General features: G+C 40.6%; 1 protein-coding gene across 1 annotated transcript in view; it reads right to left on the bottom strand.

The window, feature by feature from the left end:
* Positions 1–20,080, bottom strand: part of ROBO1 (roundabout guidance receptor 1) — a 777,783-nt gene that overhangs the window by 669,090 nt on the left and 88,613 nt on the right. Inside the window, exon 2 of the mRNA XM_076351850.1 lies at positions 5,034–5,174. Within this exon, the coding sequence (XP_076207965.1) occupies positions 5,034–5,121 (88 nt within the window). The 5' untranslated portion in view covers positions 5,122–5,174. The remainder of the gene's footprint in view (positions 1–5,033; positions 5,175–20,080) is intronic.

Below are 20,080 nucleotides of genomic sequence, written 5' to 3'. Positions count from 1 at the left end.
GCACAGTGAAAGGACAAGATGCAAGGGTCACAAATTTCAATACAAAAAGTTCCAGCTGGCTCTAAATGGAAGTAAAAACTCACCTTGAGAGTGGTCTAAAGAGGTTATGAAATTTCCATCCCTGGAGTTGTTCAGAACACAGCTGGACATGGCCCTGTGCAACCTGATTTAACTCTGAAGATAGCAACCGTTTTCAGCTGAAAAACAATCAGACTAAATGACATCCATGTGCCTTCTAACCTAATTTTTTCCATGATTCCATGAGTGTTCCTACATCAGAGCTACACACTTCCAGTCTTACATTTATGTGTATGTCTTTAATCAAAAATAGCTAAAGGTTATCTTCATTTGGGCTCAGATTCAATGAAAGAATAAGTGGAATTTGCATGGAATTTGGGGACCTATATTTAAAAAATTGACCCTGTTAAATCATGTCCTTCCATCCTTGGAGTTAACATTCCTCTGGGACTTAAAGCTCTGTTTCTGAGCAGGCATAGCTTTACATAAGTTTTGAGTTTTTTGGTTTCTATCCTTTTCCTTATTTCCCCTGTGACCTACAAACTAGGCTTTCCTGTTCAGGTGCTCTGAAATGCTTACTGGCTCATCACAAAATAGTTATGAACATCACTTTACTTTAAAACAATACAAAATTATAACCAACAAAACTGCCATCTTTTTTAAATATGAGCTCAGCTGTTGGATCACTTGCTCAGAAAGGGTGAAAACTATCCTCAGGTACCTTCCAACTGAGGGAATTTAAATCCATATCCCCTACTCTTTGACAAGTGTCAAGGGAGTACTGGTCACTTCATTTCCTTAGCTCAATGAGTCTTCACTCTTCCTTTACAGCTTCACAATCAGGGGCTTACATGGAATTTGAGCATCCAATTCTCTTTGCCTCTGAGCCTGTGCCAAAAGACAGTTAAACTATGGGTTGGGTTGGGCTGAACATTTCCTCTTTAACCATTATTCTCAGAAAAAGCTGCACAACCATGAAACTAGCTAAATTCTTCACCTGAACTATTCAATGCCTTATTCAGATCATTGAGAGATTTATTTTGGATATTTGATTGGAAATTCATTCAGGCACTTAAAAAGTACAGAAGAATGAATGAGTACCCATTACATTATACAAGACAGTGATCTTCTTTATGAAGCAGCAAATGAAATTCTTTTAGTACTAGGAACCATTTTTTCAAGGTACCTTCACAGATTCCAGGGAAACCAGAGGACTACAGAATTTCTTGTCAAAATGTATCAATCACACATATAAACCCGAAGTATCATACTCGGACAACAAATTCAGTAGTTTGACACGCAGGTGACAGGGGAAAACTACAAATCTTGTTTTCACTAGCCAGATCAGAGTCTTCAGTACTGAAAAGTTAACAGTGATTTTAAAATAATCACACCAAACAATTTAGTTACTTATGTTACTGAATTATGATTAACTTGAGAAAAGCTCTGATGTAAGAGTTTTCAGATTCCAAAAATGATTTCTTATACCTTAGCATGTTAGAGGCAGTGAGAAAGGACAATTTGAATTTATGAAAGTTTCATTACAAATAATAACTGTCTCCTGTTGAAAGAGGCAAACAAGCTACGATAGTGAACGTATTTCCTGTAGTGTTTCATTAGTAAGCCAAGAAGTATTAGGAAAAAGGAAATTTAAAATATTCTTGTCTACCCCAGAACAGGTCAAATCCTGGACTGGTTCTCTTCAGGATTTCAGTAAGCTTCTATGATTATCAGAGAGGGTTGTTTTGTGGGTGGTTTATTTTATGCTTTGTTACATATCTGCATCTCCTAAAGGAAAGCTATTTCCTAGAGAAACAATGTACTTCACGGATTTAAAAATCAAAAAAAGTATCAGAAAAGCAATCTTTTTTTACTTGAAAATGATGGAAATATGTCAGGCTTTCTAGTGAAACATCAGTCTTTGCTCAAGTACTGAGAGAGAGTACTTGTAGACCACGGAGGTCTACAAGCTTCTATCAAAATTTCTCAAAATTCTGGGTTCAAAAGACGTTTTCTCCTCATCGTCCACTCTCCAAGATCTACAGAGAATTCTGTTACAAAAAATCTATTAATAATCTACCAGGAACATTCAAAATTTGTCATTACATGGTTTTACGAGGCTTTCTTTGTCTGGATATCTCTGTAAAGCTCAAGGATTGACTAGATCCCACATATCTGACATCTGTTGCAGTTCAGACGGAGGGCACTTCCACAATACTTCCTGCTAAAGGACCTGATCCCAAGCCCAACCAAATCCATGAGGAATGCTCCTACTGTCTTTATTAACAGACCAAAAATCTGAAAGCTTGCAGTCACTTCTATTGATGTCAAAAAAAAAAAAAAAAAAAAATCTCAGTTCAAATTATTAAAATCTTTTGCTGCATGTGGAATTTATAGTTCTATGTTCTTTCGACAATGTAGTAACTGGTAACTTTAAAACACTTCAATGACTTAACTGAAAACATAGTGCTCAACTTATGCATCTAAACATAATATAGTATTAGTTAATGCTATGTTTTCTTAGATCAGTGCACTTTAAAATCAACTATCAAGTTTTCCAGCTTCTAAATATGCAGAGCAACTGGAAAGAAAAATCACATCTTTCCCAGATAATGTTCAACCCCTGATTAAATAAAGATGTGCCAAGGCAGAGATACTTTATGCCTCAGGAGACAGCCACAGTGGAATTGCAAGTATATTTTATATGTGAATTAGAGGTAAGATGTAATGACATGAGATGAAAGGCTCAGCTGTAATTTTAATAAAGGGGGGAGACAGTACTTCCCTGTGGACCCCATATGCAAAAGTGTGAGACTCAACAAGAATATATGAAAAGATTCAGCAAAAACTACAATAAATGTTTCAAAGTTATAAGACCACCATTAAAATTCATCACATTTTACTGAAGTTGAAAATTCCAGTTCTGAGGGTAAGCTTTAACACATTTCTGATAGTTTGCCATATGAAATTAAAGCTATGTCATCAATAAGCTGGAAAAATTTTCAGTTTTTAGATAAGACAGAATTGGAGAGTTTGAAATAATAATATTTCATTTTTTAAAGGTTTCTAATAACTTGACCTAAAAATAATTTCATTAAATCTGTTATTTTGAAAGCATGGTTTTCCCTGAAATAAAATAACACAATTTAGTAGTACTATGACCACAGACCTTTTAGCTGCTTAGTGCTTTTAGCAATCCTCAGAAAAGGCTGTTACTTATTGCTCTACTGATATTTTTTATGGATACAGCAGAATTCCAAAGAACCGTTATTTCTTTTTTCCCCCCATTAGATGGAAAAAAAAGTTTGAGATTTTGCACAGGTCTCTCTCTGTGCATAAAAAAAAAAAAAAAAAAGAAAAGAGACATGCCTTTGTAAGGAAAAGACACAAAAAGAGCAAAATGAATGGATGAACTGCTTAAAGGAAAAAAAAAATAATCCTGCTTTATTTGATCTTTTGTGATAATCACACTCCTGGCACCCTGCCAGCGAGGCTGAGCACGCTGATGTCTGGCTAAGTAGAGTAATCTCTTGGTTCAAGTCTGAAGTCTGTGATGAAAATTACAAAGCAGGGACAAAGTCAAAATGCCACCTGTGATTTTATTCTGCAACTAATTTGATGGAAGAAGTAATACAATGCAAACAGCCTTTTTAGTAGAATCTACAAAACTATGACTAAACTGAAACCAATGCAAGTGGACTGAGGTAGCTCTCATGCAAATACATTTGGATCTGCAGGCATTCCTTTTAAAGAGAGGTAGCTGTCTTTGTGACAGGTAAATTGCTTTGAAATTACGTTTGAAGTCCAAGATCAAACTTTTAAAATTATAATTTTAACTTACATCTTCCTTTATTCTGGAGTCTTTTTGCACCTCCTACATTTGAAACCAACAAAACCAAAAAAAAAAAATATTATCAATTTATTTCCTTAATTTGCTTTCCATGAACTACCATTCATTACAGGTCAACAAACCCTTGAAGGAAAACACCTCTTCCCTTCTCTTTTCATTCAGTAGTCTATATTTGCACTAGTTGCCCACAGATATATGGAGAAGAATTGTATAGCCACAAAATTCTGCACGCACAATGTATTCAACTTAGAAATCCAGCCAGTAGAGTCTTCTATGTTATTATTCAGATGCAAAGCAGAAAAAACAACCACCAAAAATCAGCATGTCACTTTCTTTTCTATATGTCTATTGTGCTTTCCTACATTTTACTGACAGGTTGTACGTTATTAGCAGTACTGATCAAAGTTTGTTTGGGTTTTTCCTAACAAACATTGAAAATGATTCAGAATGACTCAGAAGCTGTTTTTACAGATTTATTCTTTAAAAAAAACCAACACAACAAAACAGATTTTGTTTCCAGTATGTTACTTCAATAAAAATCCACTGTTCACTGCTAAGTGACACAGGTTACCTATTTTACCACCACCTTCTCTTTAACGTTGCCATTTTTATACACGCTTACTACTCCTCTCTGCACTAGTAAGACTTGCCATATGCAAGCACCAGGATGATCCCTGATCTGTAGGACTTCACTGAAAACACTGCATTTCAGCTATTTCACAGTTGCTGCTATTTTCCTTCTTCAGGAAGGTTCTCTATAGATTTCCTATTCTCTTTGATATTCAAGTTTGTTTCTGCACTCTGTATTTCTTCCCTCCACCAATAGGGCTAATCAAAGGAATGCTTTAATAGCCACCTTAACCTTCTCATACTTAGGTTTTCAGGCCATTCCATTTCTACATCTTCCTTTGCAATCGAAAAAAGCAACTTTCCATTTCTGACCATGCATTAAGCATAGACAATACAGCACTTACTAAATTCTGTGTTTTAAATATGGAGATATGCTCATAAATTTCTTAACTACACATACACACACACACATTAATACATGGAGAGAGAACTTCAGGTGTATATACTTCAGGTATAATATGCACATATTCACATGGACAGCATAACAATGATTAATAAAAACATGAACATTTATGTTTAAATGAAAGGTACCTACCTGGAATGAGCTGACCCAGTAACTGATGGCATCTGGAAAGGCTGAATACAGCTACTATGACCAAAAAAGGATAATGTTTCCATTTCATGATGTGTCCTTCCTTGCATTACACCAGCTCAGCAGCGCTAACGTAAATGTTACCTGCAATACACAATGGAAGTAAGAACAGACAAATTAATGATAAATTTAAGGTACTTCCAAATACTTGTGCCCAGTGTAATTCTATATAGTATCCTGGTTTCAATACAGTTTTAGCTATTAAAATAATGTTAAATTTTCCAACAATTGGGAAGTTGTAAACCAGAACCAGAATATTAACTATCCTTGCAGAGCAGACAACCCCAAAACAGATGTTTTAAAGGAAGACATGAGGAGCCCCGTCGTGCACGTGTATATTTTAAAGTGTTGCATGTTGTTTGGTCATGTAACTCAAGTTATTGAAGAAATTGCTCAGTTCAAGCAAGATAATTCAGTGTGGGTTTAATCCATCCCAGTTCAAGGAAATACTTAAACACTTGCCTAAGTTGAAAACACTTCAACACTATTCAGCTTTCTATGCAAGCAGAGTTAAAACTTTACACTAGTCCTCTTCTTATGACATGGTGTTTTGCTGAATGAGAATTAGGGGTAATTTTACCCAGCAATAACTTGAACAGCTAAGGTAACTTTCTGGTGAGTTTCTGTGTTCTTAAGGGCAGAAAATTTTCATCTGACTGGCAGGAAAATGGAATCTTATGAAGGAAGAAAATCTTTTGAATCAAAATGTGACTTTTACACTCATTTTTCTGACCACCAAAACTGTAGGTTGAAAAGTATTCACAACTCCACTACTGTTGAAAAATAATCGCTTCTCATTCTACTCATTTCTTACGCTTCAGCTACGTTGGTGCTTAGTATAGACTTTGCCAGAACTCTTCAGGCCTTGTTTACAGCATACCAACCTGCTCAAAATGTCTTTCCTCTATAGGTTTCTAAAAAACACTGCACACAAAAAAACAGTTCCTTCCATTCCCATTCTTTTAATTTCCCCTATCACTTGTATGACCTCTCTTCTGTTGCAAACAGCTTGATAGCTCTTAATGGCAGAGTTAACGGCAATTAATGGCCAAGGTGTTACATGCTGCTCTAAATGCTATTCATGATATGACTCCAAGACTGAAATGAGGATTTGCAAATTCAGGCCTTCAGAACATCAATCTCTTTCTCTGTACAGTAATACAGGCTTGCTTTATAAAACTGTTTACCACATTGGCTTCAGATTCCCACAGTTCCTTCATCTGTATTTTCTGCCTGGAAATACAAGATTGAATGTTGTTTCTAACTCAAAGCTGATGAGGCAGCCCATTGAATTTGGTTCACCAAACAAAAAAAACCCAACACTTTCAGTTAAGGATTTACTTTGTCGTTATAACGTGAGGTGCTCACACAATATACGTCAATGTGAAAATAATTTCATTAATACATGTTGCAAAATCATTCAAGGACTCAAAGATTTAATAAGAGTCAAGTGTTCCCGTCCAGTGGCAGGACACAACTCCTACTGATCTCAATAGGAGTTAAGATGACACATTCTGGAGGCAGAATTTGATTTGTGGACCAAGTTGTATTGGGTTTATGTGGCAAGGTGCTGGTAGAGAGCATACTGCAGGGTGACCTCTCTGAGGAGATGCCAGGGGCTGCCCGGTGCCTGACACAGCCGGCTCCAGCAGACCCACTGCAGAGCACAGCTGAGCCTGTCAGCCAAGCTGATGGTGCCTCTGGGAAAGCCTGTGTAGGAAAGGGCGAAATGCCAGATAGGCAGAGGAATAGGGGGAAAAAGAGGATTGGAAACAGGAGAGGGAACATCCAGGTGAGAGCAGAAGGAGGGGGAGGAGGTGCTTCAGTCGCCAGAGCAGATTCCTCTGCAGCCCATGGAGAGGACAACGCTGGAGCAGATACCCACACTACAGCCCGTGGAGGACTCCGAGCTGGAGCAGGTGGATGTGCCCTGAAGGAAGCTGCAGCCCTTGGAGAGCCCATGCAGCAGCAGGTTTATCCTGAAGGACTGCAGCCTGTGGGAAGTAACCACACTGGAGCAGGGGAAAAGTGTGAGGAGGAAGAAGGAGAGGCAGTGAAGAGCTGTTACGGACTGACCGCAACCTCCCATTCCCCATCTCCCTGCACCACTCCAGGGAAAGAATGAGGCAGGCAGAGGTAGAGGAGCTGGGGATGAAGGGGTGAAGTTGAGCCTAGGAAAAATAGTGGGGGGGAGGTGTGTTTTAGTTTTTGTCTTTCTTTCTCACCATCCAACTCTATTTTAATCAGCAAGAAAATTTTGCTCTTTAGCCACGGTTAACCCACCACAGCCATAAAGCTGAGGGGGGGAGATGAATCCCAGCAACATACTTTATGGCACTTGCCCTATCTGTGAAGGCATCCCATGCATGAATCCAAAGTTTTGTCTTTTCCATACCTCTCTCTTCCATTTAGTTAATTGGTAGACTATAATTTCTTTTTAATCCCTTTGTATGTGACAGAGCTCCACAGGGAGCTCAGACATTAACTGCCTGGCTTGTTTGTCAAAACCTTTTCTGCCCTCTAAGTATGCTTGTGTTTTATGTTTGAAATATAGTATTTAATTCTAAAACCTGAAATTATTTCAGTGTTATTAAAAACATTATTCTTACAGAAAATTTCAGTGAAGATGATAGCTTTTATGAAGCCAAATAATTTTAATTTGAAAACAAATATGAAAATAATATGAATTAATTTTAATATGAAAACAAAGCTTTTTAGTCTACATTTTAAAAACAATTCTTGTAGATATTCCTTGAAAACAATCCTGAATAGGAGGCTAATTCTCTATATATGGAGTATAGTGCTTTCTTCTGAAATAGTAGCTCTGATCACAGGGAAGATAGAGTAGAAAAAGATGTCATCAGAATGGAAAATGGTTTTCAGATAGAGAGAAACAAGAGCTTTCTTATCATAGTCTACTGCCACAGTCCACAATTCAAGTACCACACTAGTGAAAGAAACCCACCAAAGTATATCGCAACCAAAGGGATTCAGCTGGCAATTTAAAACACTGCTTCCCTTAGTACATAGTAAAAGCCCATGAAGTATCTGCCACATACATTTAGAACTTCTATTCATACAGAAATTTCTCAGTGTCATAACATTTAACTTTTTATTATAATAACTGAGCTAAATGTTTCTGTGTGTGATCGTTCTCTGCAATTAGTCTTGCAGTGTCTGAAATACAAAACTAATACTGCAGAATAAGGACTGGCACTAATTAGATGTTGCCGGTGACAGAAGAAGGATGCACTCGCGATATAAACTTCAGCTGGACTGAGACCTCACTTAAGTCCATATCAAATGACTGCAGATCTACACCAGAACGTGCAAGAAAAGATTCAGGTCCAATGAGTTGTCCAGAGTGCACAATGAAGATAAACACTGGCTCCTTTATGACATTATAATCATTAAAGAATCAATGGCAAATTAAACTGCACAAACCCAGAGGGGAAAGAAGCACTATGGTAAATGCAGGGAAAGGGTCTAATCAATTATTCTCTTCCACTTCCGAAGTATAGTGCTATTTATCACTATAGCCAGTGCAGTATTCAGCTGTAGAAGGCAAAGACACTGAGACAAGACCAAAACCAATGCTGGTCTTCTTTTTATTTATTTTCCCTTTTTTTACAATTTGATTATTATTGTTGCTTCTCTCAGAAATGGTAACCAGCTTAGTAAGACTAGATTTTGACAGTACGTTGAATAGAAAAAAAGGACACAAATGTCAGGTAATTAAGATTTTAACTTGTAAAAATAACTTCCCTTTATTAAAATCACTTTGGTAAATATTATGCTAAAGAAGATCGTTTACCTACAGGATGAGACAAAATTTTGATTTGCTGTGTACCCAAAGGCCATTTTGGAGTGGACTGGCAAAATTTCACTAAAAGCAGAAAAAATAGAAAATCTTCCTTTTGAAGCAATGTTAACTCATTTTGAATGCAGAAAGTTTTTAAAGCTTGTCATGCATTGTTAGGCCTGCTGATATTGGATGGACCTTCCTGTACTTTCAATCCTTTTGTTATAAAGTCCTAATGTCTATTAGTTGGACACCCAATTATCTGGTCATCTCTGTTTAGACTGACACCACTTCTGAACTTACTCCTCCTGTGCATTATCATCAGTAAAGTTATATATCACTGAAGTTAAGAACTTCTCTCTACTATTTTAAACATCCTGTCTTTGTTAAACTAAATTTATTTGGAGTTCCAGGAGGATGAGAAGGAAGCACTGCCATACATTGTCTCAACCGTTTCCATTTAGGAGAAAGAATGACAGAGGGTTGATGAACTAGGGGAAAAAAGTCTGGCCAGCTCCTTTTCTGTTATAAAGTAAGTCAACTCTACTAAGATCAAAGCAGCTAAAAAAATATAAACCTATTTAAACCAGAGTAGTTATCAGTATAGAGCATCTATGGATCTGGACTGTGACAGTTTCAGCAGACATTCATGAAGCTCACCTTATTTAATCTTTTAGCATTCCAAAACATTTGCTTTTTTAGAACCAATTGTTAGGTCAGTTTTAACAATTATAATGTAAGATTTATACTTTACTTATTTTAAGCTGTGGGTTTGTTTTTGTTTGTTTTTTTTAAATGCAGTGAGAAAACCAAGAGTAAAATAATTAATAATAATAATAATAGTAGTAATGGATTGAATGTGCTCAATTTACATTTCTAAGCTGGCAGGTGACAAACTTCTATGTAAAACAGTCTTACCTAGATTTTAACTGACTTGATTCTCTGTATGGTATATTTACTGCCTAAGCACTACCATAAGAATAGTTCACCTAGTATAGTTCAATAAGAATTCAAGAAAAGAAAAAAAAAAAAGCTGTGTCCATGTTCATCCACTCGTACTGAAAGACTGCAGCAGAAACCAAAACAGCAGTATCAGCCTGACAAACTGTGGCATGTGACATAAGCTGTAGCCTAAACCCTAAATACCCTCTACTATGCTGCCTACAGGTGAATGCTCAGTGTGAGGAGCCAAACTTACGACAAAAGAAATATCTTTTCTCCCACCAGTCTCAGTCTCATGAACAATCTCTCTACCAGAAGTTCTGCTAATCTCTAATGTTTCCTTCATGTGTGTGGCTATATAAGCTGAGATTAATTTTGAATAAGGGACAACTTTAACAAAGAAGTTTTCCTCAGGGAGGAGTGCGTAAGTGAGACAGTGAGCAACAGAACATGATTTCTGCATAAGGAGGCAATATATTTATAATGCAATAAATGTGCAGTGCAAGGTATGAAGCATGAAGTGGAGTGTCAAGGAGTGTAAAGAGAAAGAAAAAAAAAAAAAAACACACCAACTCAAACAATCCCATTAACTGTAAAACAATGATTTCCAATTGTTCTGTGAATTGGGGCCACTCGAGAAAACTGAGACTGCTCTGCAGGCTCCTGCCCCTGCCTGACCCCCAGACTGTTGGTGTCTCTCAAGGAGTCAAATTAGGTTACTGAGTGCTTACTGCCTTTTCTGCCTGCTGTGCCAGAAGAAATAGAGACACTGTCCAAGCGTGCAGGGCTGGGGCTAGGAAAACCAAAGCCCACCTGGAGGTCAGTCTGGCGAGGTATGTGAAGGGCAACAAGTGGGACTTCTACAAGAACATAAGCAGCAAAAGGAAGACCAAAAAAAATGAGGTGGGGGACCTGAGGACAAAGAACATGGAAAAGGCTGAGGTATTTGATGCCTTCTTTTATCTCAGTTTTTGTTGGAAAGACTAGCTTTCAGGACTCCCAGACCCCTGAAACCAGAGGGGAAGTCTGGACTAAGGAAGACCTGCTCTCAGTGGAGGAGGATCAGGTTAGGGAGCACTTAAACTACCTGGACACACACACCAGTCCCTGGGACCTGACAGGACGCACCCATGAGAGCTGAGGGAACTGGCCAATGTCACTGCAAGGCCACTCTTGATTAGCTTTGAAAGGTTGTGACGATCAGGAGAGGTTCCTGAGGACTGGAAGAAAGCAAATGTCACCCCTATCTTCAGGATGAAGGATCCAGGGAAGAGCAGGCCTGTCAGCCTCATCTCGATCTGCTGTTTACTAACAGAGAAGGACTGGTGGGAGATGTGGTGGTCGGAGGCCGTCTTGGGCTTAGCGACCATGAAATGGTAGAATTCTCAATTCTTGGTGAAGTAAGGAGGGGGGCCAGCAAAACCGCAACCGTGGACTTCCGGAGGGCGGACTTTGGCCTGTTCAGGACGCTGGTTGAGAGAGTCCCGTGGGAGACGGTCCTGAAGGGCAAAGGGGTCCAGGAAGGCTGGACGATCTTCAAGAAGGAAGTCTTAAAGGTGCAGGAGCAGGCTGTCCCTGTACGCCGTAAGAAGAATGGGCGGGGAAGACGACCGGCCTGGCTGAACGGGGAGCTCTTGCTGGGACTCAGGAAAAAAAGGAGAGTTTACCGCTTGTGGAAGAAGGGGCAGGCGACTCAAGAAGAGTACAGGGATCTCGTTAGGTCGTGCAGAGAGGAAATGAGAAAGGCAAAAGCCCAGCTAGAACGCAATCTGGCCGCTGTCGTTAAAGACAACAAAAAAAGTTTTTACAAATATATTAATGACAAGAAGAGAGCCAAGGAGAATCTCCATCCTTTATTGGATGCAAGGGGGAACATTGTCACTGAGGATGAGGAAAAGGCTGAGGTACTCAATGCCTTCTTTGCCTCAGTCTTTAACAGGCAGACCAGTTATCCTCAGGGTACTCGGCCCCCCGAGCTGGAAGACGGGGACGGCGAGCAGGATGAACCCCCCGTAATCCAGGAGGAAGCAGTCAATGACCTGCTATGCCACCTGGACACTCACAAGTCTATGGGGCCGGATGGGATCCACCCGAGAGTGCTGAGGGAGCTGGCGGAGGTGCTCGCCAAGCCACTCTCCATCATTTATCAGCAGTCCTGGTTAATGGGGGAGGTCCCGGAAGACTGGAGGCTTGCCAATGTGACGCCCATCCACAAGAAGGGCCGGAAGGAGGATCCGGGGAACTACAGGCCTGTCAGCCTGACCTCGGTGCCGGGGAAGATTATGGAGCGGCTCATCTTGAGGGCGCTCACAAGGCATGAGCGGGACAACCAGGGGATCCGGCCTAGCCAGCACGGGTTCATGAGAGGCAGGTCCTGCTTGACCAACCTGATCTCCTTCTATGACCAGGTGACCCGCCTAGTGGATGAGGGAAAGGCTGTGGATGTGGTCTACCTGGACTTCAGCAAGGCCTTTGACACTGTCTCCCACAGCATTCTCCTAGAGAAGCTGGCGGCTCACGGCTTAGACAGGTGGACTCTGCGCTGGGTCAAAAACTGGCTGGACGGCCGGGCCCAGAGAGTTGTGGTGAATGGAGTTACATCCAGTTGGCGGCCGGTCACGAGCGGTGTTCCCCAGGGCTCAGTACTGGGGCCGGTCTTGTTTAATATCTTTATCAATGATCTGGATGAGGGGATTGAGTGCACCCTCAGTAAGTTTGCAGACGACACCAAGTTGGGTGGGAGTGTTGATCTGCTCGAGGGTAGGAAGGCTCTGCAGAGGGACCTGGACAGGCTGGATGGATGGGCCCAGGCCAACTGTATGAGGTTCAACAAGGCCAAGTGCCGGGTCCTGCACTTGGGCCACAACAACCCCATGCAGCGCTACAGGCTTGGGGAAGAGTGGCTGGAAAGCTGCCTGTCGGAAAAGGACCTGGGGGTGTTGGTCGACAGCCAGCTGAACATGAGCCGGCAGTGTGCCCAGGCGGCCAAGAAGGCCAATGGCATCCTGGCCTGTATCAGAAATAGTGTGGCCAGCAGGAGTAGGGAAGTGATTGTGCCCCTGTACTCGGCCCTGGTGAGGCCGCACCTCGAATACTGTGTTCAGTTTTGGGCCCCTCACTACAAGAAGGACGTTGAGGTGCTGGAGCGTGTCCAGAGAAGGGCAACAAGGCTGGTGAAGGGTCTGGAGCACAAGTCTTATGAGGAGCGGCTGAGGGAACTGGGACTGTTCAGCCTGGAGAAAAGGAGGCTGAGGGGAGACCTCATCGCTCTCTACAACTACCTGAAAGGAGGTTGTAGCGAGGTGGGTGTTGGTCTTTTCTCCGAAGTAACAAGCGATAGGACGAGAGGAAATGGCCTCAAGTTGCGCCAGGGGAGGTTTAGATTGGATGTAAGGAAAAATTTCTTTACTGAAAGAGTGGTGAAACATTGGAACAGGCTGCCCAGGGAAGTGGTGGAGTCCCCATCCCTGGAGGTATTTAAAAGACGTGTAGATGAGGCACTTAGGGACATGGTTTAGTGGGCATGGTGGTGTTGGGTTGACGGTTGGACTCGATGATCTTAGAGGTCTTTTCCAACCTCAATGATTCTATGATTCTATGATTCTATGATCCCTGAGAAGGCGATAGATGAACCTATTTTGGATACCATCTCCATACGCATGGAAGGACAAGAAGGTGATCAGGAGTAGTCAACATGGTTTTATGAAGAGGAAATCACGTTTAACTAACCTGAAAGCTTTCTACAATGAGATGAACAGCTTGGTAGTTAAGGGGAGACCAGTGGATGTTGTTTATCTTGACTTTAAGAAGGCCTTTGACACTGTTTTCCATAAGATCCTCATAAAGAAGCTGATGAAGTACAAGCTAGATAAGCAAAGGGTGAAGTGGACTGAAAACTGGCTGAACTGCCAGGCTTAAAGGATTGTTATCAGTGTCACAAAGTCCAGCTGGAGACCAGTCCCTTGTGGTATACCCCAGGGGTTGCTACTGGGTCCAATACTGTTTAACATCTTTACTAGTGACCTGGACAGTGAGACTGAGTACACCCTCAGCAAGTTTGCAGATGACATAAAACTGGGAGGAGTGACTGATACACCAGATGGTTGTGCCACTATCCAGAGGGACCTCTGCAGGCTGGACAATCTCATGAAGTTCAACAAAGGAAAATTCCAAGTCCTGCACCTGGTACACACTAGAGGCCAACTGGCTGGAAAGCAGCTCTGCCAAGAAGGTCCCAGCGCTCCTGCTGGACAAGAAGTTGAGTCAGCAATGTGTCCTTGCAGCAAAGAAAGCCAAAGGTATCCTTGGCTACTCTGGGAAGAGCGTTGACAGCAGGTCAAGGGAGGTGACCCTTCCCCTCTCCTCAGCACTGGTGAGACCACATCTGGAGTGCTGGGTCCAGTTCTGGGCTCCCCAGTACAAGACTGACAGTGGGGCAAATTCAGCAAAGGGGCACAAAGACGATTAAGGGGTGGGAGCACCTGTCATATGGGGAGAGGCTGGGACTGTTCAGCCAGGAGAAGAGAAGGCTCAGGGGGATCTGATCCATGTGGATGAATACCTGCTGGGAGGGAATGAAAAAGAGGGAGCCAGGCTCTTGTCAGTTGTGCCCAGTGACAGGACAAAAGGCACAAATTGAAACACAGGAAATTCCACTTAAACATAAGAAAAAAACTTTTCTACTGTGAGGGTGATTGGACAGTGGAATAGATAACCCAGATAAATGTGGAGACACTATCCTTATATGCAAAACCTGATAAGACACAGTCCTGGGCAACCCGCCCTGGCTGACCCTGCTCTGAGCAGGGCATTGGACTAAATGATCTCCTCCCTGCCTCAGCTGTGATTATCCTGCTTCGCTGTTTGGGAACCACAGCACCAAAATCAGCAATCCATATACTATTTCAGGAAATGCAGTATTATAAAGTGTCTAGCACAGAATGAGGGAAGGCTACCTCTCGCAGAAAACTAGTCATAAAATGCTCAGAAGCTGTAGTGCAGAGTGACTAGAAAAGCTAGCAGCATCAAATGGTCCTGGAGCAGAAGCTGACTGGATGGAGATAGTATGCTGGGCATGTCTTTTAGAGCTTAAACCAAAAAAGATTAAAAAAATATATATAAATCCTAGAAAATTCACTTATCCTGTGAAAAGTCCTCAATGCATGGTCAAAAATGGAAAGTTGAGAGGAGGTTTGTGATTACATTTTTGGGGGAGTAACCTTATGGTCCCACAGGTAAGCAGAACATACAGACAGACTAACGTTTAAATATGTTATGCAGCATCGTAAGCCATTGCTTGTCATCGCAGCGCTTGTTGTGTTCAGGCTGATTATTCCCCTGGAATGCAAAAATCAGTTCTAACTTGCAAACTATTATTTTGCACAGACCCGCAGTATTGCAGGCTTTGTTCTCTATTTTATATGCAGTCACTCTCAGGGGAGCAATCAGAGGCCAAAGGTAATTGGTAACAGTCACCAGTGAATTCATTGGACAAAACTTTCCTCAAATCCAGGAGGTGATTTCATTCTGTTAATTAGCCTTTTTTGCTGAAACTGCTGATATAGCTAAAAGCTGTGGGAAGAGAGGGGAGAAGTGAAGATATTTGTATCATCACTCTCAAGAAGCCATACAAGAGAGTGAGAGGGAAAGATCTTAAGGTCTTAGCTAAAAGCTTTACAGTGCAGGATACTCTGTGTGTGTGTGTGCACACGCACAAGCGCTTGTGTGAGAGGAAGAGGTGATGTAGCTTTAGAGACACCTCTAATCTACTAAAATTTACTTGTGCTTCAAACCTAGAGGAAAGCAACAGTTTGGGTTGTTCTTCCCAATTGTAGCCAGGCTGCCTGGCATAATTCTCGCTTGTAAAACACCAAATCTCTCTGTAATTAAAGAAGCCTGCCAAAGGAGAAGAACTGCACTCTCCAGGAGCTTCATCTGACTCACTCCATGCAAATTGAAAACACAAGACTTTTGAAACAGCTGTTTGGGTTTGTTTGCTTTTTTGGTTTTTTTTAAATGCAATTGCATATTTTTCAAAATTGTACGCCCTTTAATCAACCTGGGCCTCCCTTTTTGCATAATAAGGGACCACCTCTTAATAAGGCCAAGAAAGCAAATGTGAAGCAAATCCTGTAGTAACAGCACTATGGAAAACTCTATGGGAAAATTAATTGAAATCAGAGCTGGATTTAGATGTGGTACTATATACAAAACTAGGTATAAAGCAGGGAGGGGAAAGAAAAAAACAACAATTCTTGCTTAGTAGCTGGATCACTGACTAAGGCAGGGTGTCTGCAAAGAACTTGCACATAGTCATGAGAATAAAAATTATAACAAAATTCATGGATTATCTATATAGTTGCTATCTTTTAAAATGCTTTGCCCTGTTTTAGTGAGATTTTCTTTTTCTGACTGTGATTCAACAGCCAGAAAACAAAACTTCAACATGATTCTGAACCCAAATTACAAGACTGCCAAGCATCAGATACTAGTCTATACCTACTCAGAAGAAAGCAACATGTATGATATAACATCATCTCGTCATTTCTCAAGTCTGGAAAACAGTATGACAAAAGTAAAAAGGAAAGCTCCCTTTAGGGATACTCCTACTTTTGAATGTCAGGAAGAAAGAAAGAAAGTGATACTCTACTCCTATTATATCAGATACTTCCACCTTTCATTTCTATAAACTCCTTTTGCACATAAGTGATGCAAGAATTAAGTATCTTCTGTTCAAACTTAAATAGGTTCCTTCAAAGAGGTTTGAACTTGTTAAAAGCAATGCTATCTTGTCAAAATAATAAGAATATGCTTGCACTCTAATCTAAATTTATGACAAATTCAGTAACAGTGGAACGAGCCCTGTGTTTTCCAATACACAAATCTTAAGAGCTGGCTAAATGTTAAAAAGTATGTGCTTTTTCAAAATACAACCAAGGAATGATCTAAATAAAGCAAGAACCTTCTCATATCTTATATTACCGATGCATTACCTCTTTTGCCCTTTGGCATATTAACAACTCATGTCTCAACTACCAAGACTTTCAAGGGAGTGTTTGGAAAAAACTGGGTACTGTATCTGTTGCAGATTTCCCAATAGGGAATACCACGTTTCCAAATTGCTTTCCTACAACTACATACTTATCACTTTTTGAACAGGCAAAAAAATATCATTAGTAATGCCTTCATGTAATTAGTAATTTCTTGATTAGTAAGAAATACTGTCAATGTCCAAACACTATTAAGTAGTGGACGTTTGAAGAAGTAAAGTGGTTGTTGTCAAAAGCACTTCCAAACAGAGTCACATGGAAAAGAAACAATATTTGATAGAAAGAAAATTCAGTGCCTGAAAGGTTAAAAAAAAAAATTCCTTTGACTGCATTTTGACTCCTCCGTTACACCTGATCTAAAAAAGCAAGGGTTTTTCAAAGGCATTTAGCTTTAAACATTCACAGTACCTTCGAATGTCCTCAGCAGGACCAGAAAAGAGGGATTCAATTTTCAAAGATAATTGTGTCAGATAACTGTCTCATCCCTTTTCAGAAACAATCTGATAAATACCTAATTACCAGGCAAGTGATTTCAGAGCCACACAGCTGGGCCTAAGAAAAGGCTACAGGGAATGACAAGGTCCCCTAAAGCCATTGAGAGCAAGAGGCAGTTGGTTTGTGAATTACTTCATTTATTCAGCTGATAAAATGCATAGAAAGCCCCCAGAGAAAACAAAATATTCATAAAATGTTGAAATAATAAAGAGAATCAATATTTAACCAGAGAAGTAAAGTATTAATTTTCAAATAAAACAGGACTGCGTACTACAGAACAATTACATTCCAAAATCCACAACGGTAAATATTCGAGTCCTTAAAACCACCCATTTTTCCAGAAAGCATTTGTATACTACTCAGTCTAACCTTGTCTCGTATTGATATATAATGCTGTATAAGAAGTAACTGGCTTTACAGTAATTAATACTGCAACCTTGTTGCAAACTTAGAAAACATTCTGATCTTAAACAATTATAGTCTTCAACTGTCAAACTAGAAAGAATTTATAAATTGCCACAAATGTTCAAGAACTATCTCATCCTTCTTGAAAAAACTGGTAATCCAGCAATCCTTTCTAAAAACACAGAGTAGCCTCACTTTTAAGTTATCTTCACCAATTAAAAAAAACCCACAGGTGTATGTAGCATCTCAGATTTCAGTGAATCTTTTAAAATTGTACGTTGTAAAAGCCAATCCTGTAATCTTGCTGAATTCCTTATGCTTGGAGAAGTTTTGGCCCCTACTACACATCCTAAATGTTAATGGAGTGGAGAGCATGAAATATCAACATAATGATGCAGTTCAGAATCACAGATGGGAAGCAGAAGATTACTGATAATGCTTCAACAATATTAAATTGACCAAGTTATATATTCCTCAGGCTTTATGAAATACGTGTTTGCTGTGTGAAAAATGCAACAGATCTGGGGGGGGTAATCTCAAAAGTACACATTTCTGACCTAACTCTGCTCCCAGATTGGAGCAAATTGATTGGAATTTTGCAAATGCAATGAAATAGGGATGGATCTATGCACTTCTGTAAATCCCACTCACATAATTTAAAAATAAGGACACAAAAAATGTTACATATACATAGCAGAGATGTGAGTCAATGGCTGTTGAGTCTGCAATGTGGGGACAAAGATTTAAACTAAGCTGGTTGCCTTTACTCTGGAGTGGAACAGTAGTGATCACACAGTCAAGAACACAGGGACAGTTTTAAAACCTGTTCCTTTCAGATTCTCAGCTAGTGACAGCATTTCTGCATGCATCATTATTCACCTTGCACATAAACATGAATTAAAGCTGGCTGAGAAGAGCTGACACTCTGCTAGCATTTAGGTTCCAGCAGTCAGGCGCCCAGTGGGGCAGGCAGGAAGAAGTCCTGGGGTTTTACTTGTCTGAAAATTAAGATTTGACCTCAGATCACAGCTTTGGCATAACCGGTGTTGTGAAAGTGTGTTTAAATATGGAAGTAAAATTCCCAGATAAATTCTCTCCCCGGCTACAATTTAGCAAAAAGAGACCTGAGTGCTAGTCACTTAATGCAAAGAAAAGCCCAGACTCCACTTCAGTGCAGGTGAAAGCTTTGTGTTCATCTAGCCTCCATGCTTCTTAGGCTTCTATCAATCATGACAGACAGAGGCAGTAAATGCCCCCTCATGAATTTAAAACTCTGTGAAATAAAAAAAGGGAATACTAGACAAAGTCTCAGTGCACAAAGCAAAACAGGGGATGCTTTCCACTGCAAAGCTATGAAACAATAAGCGTTTTGGGACTGTGGACTGCAGCCTCTGAAGGCAAAACGGCTTGCCAGATTGAGATTCAACTTTGAGGGAAAGAAAAATATCTTGGCTTTTGCCTTTAATAAGAACGAGAGCAATTAGAAAGGATTTGCAGATCCTGCCCCACCAATGAGCCTTCTCAGAGACAGAAATTTACATCAGGATTCAAAGAATATTCAGCTCTCCCCTAGAGCGCATTCGTCCTTCTGGGGTCACCAGTAAAGGTGAAGCTTAAACAATATAAGGACTTTCAACCTTGCCCACTTCTTGGTTAAATAGACTTGTGTGAAATGCTAACTCCTTGGGGGAAAGGAAGAAGATGCCAGCTCTCATGAAGATACTGGAAGAGTGGCAGAATCCCTTTGAAACTGAGACTGATCTGATAAGGTCATTATGGTTGTTAATAGCAACTCTTTCCTCTGCTTCCTTGGACGAGGCCTTGGCATTTAGCTGCAGCTTGGGGCAGCAAGCAGCCGAGCTGTCATTGCAGGGGGACACTGGGGACTGGCTGAGCCTCTGGAATGCCCTGTCCTGTCCATATCCCAGCAGGCATAAGAGCTTCTCCCTGTAAGTGAGAGGACCACTATTGCTTCCTAGCCTTTCTGGGACCAAAGCTAGTAGCTTTTTGCTGTGTTTTTTACTTAAAGCAGACATTGCCATCTCACTGCCGATTTTGCTCCCACTAGCTTTTAAACCAGGAGTCCAGTGTGAAGAGAAACACAAAGATTTAAAGTAATTGCATTTCTACAGCTCCTGAGACTGTAAATCTTTGGGTCAAAGGAAAAATTCATAATGTCACCACTCGCAGCCCCAAGAGGAATACAGGGAGGACATAACTCTTACCTCTTCTGTCTGGCTAACAGGCCCATGAAGAACTCCACACCAGCTCCAGGGGAGTGAGATGCATGGCAGTGC

The sequence above is a fragment of the Aptenodytes patagonicus genome, chromosome 1 (assembly GCF_965638725.1).
Source record: "Aptenodytes patagonicus chromosome 1, bAptPat1.pri.cur, whole genome shotgun sequence".
Classification (NCBI taxonomy): Eukaryota; Metazoa; Chordata; class Aves; order Sphenisciformes; family Spheniscidae; genus Aptenodytes; species Aptenodytes patagonicus.
This window is presented reverse-complemented; position numbering and strand designations above follow the sequence as displayed.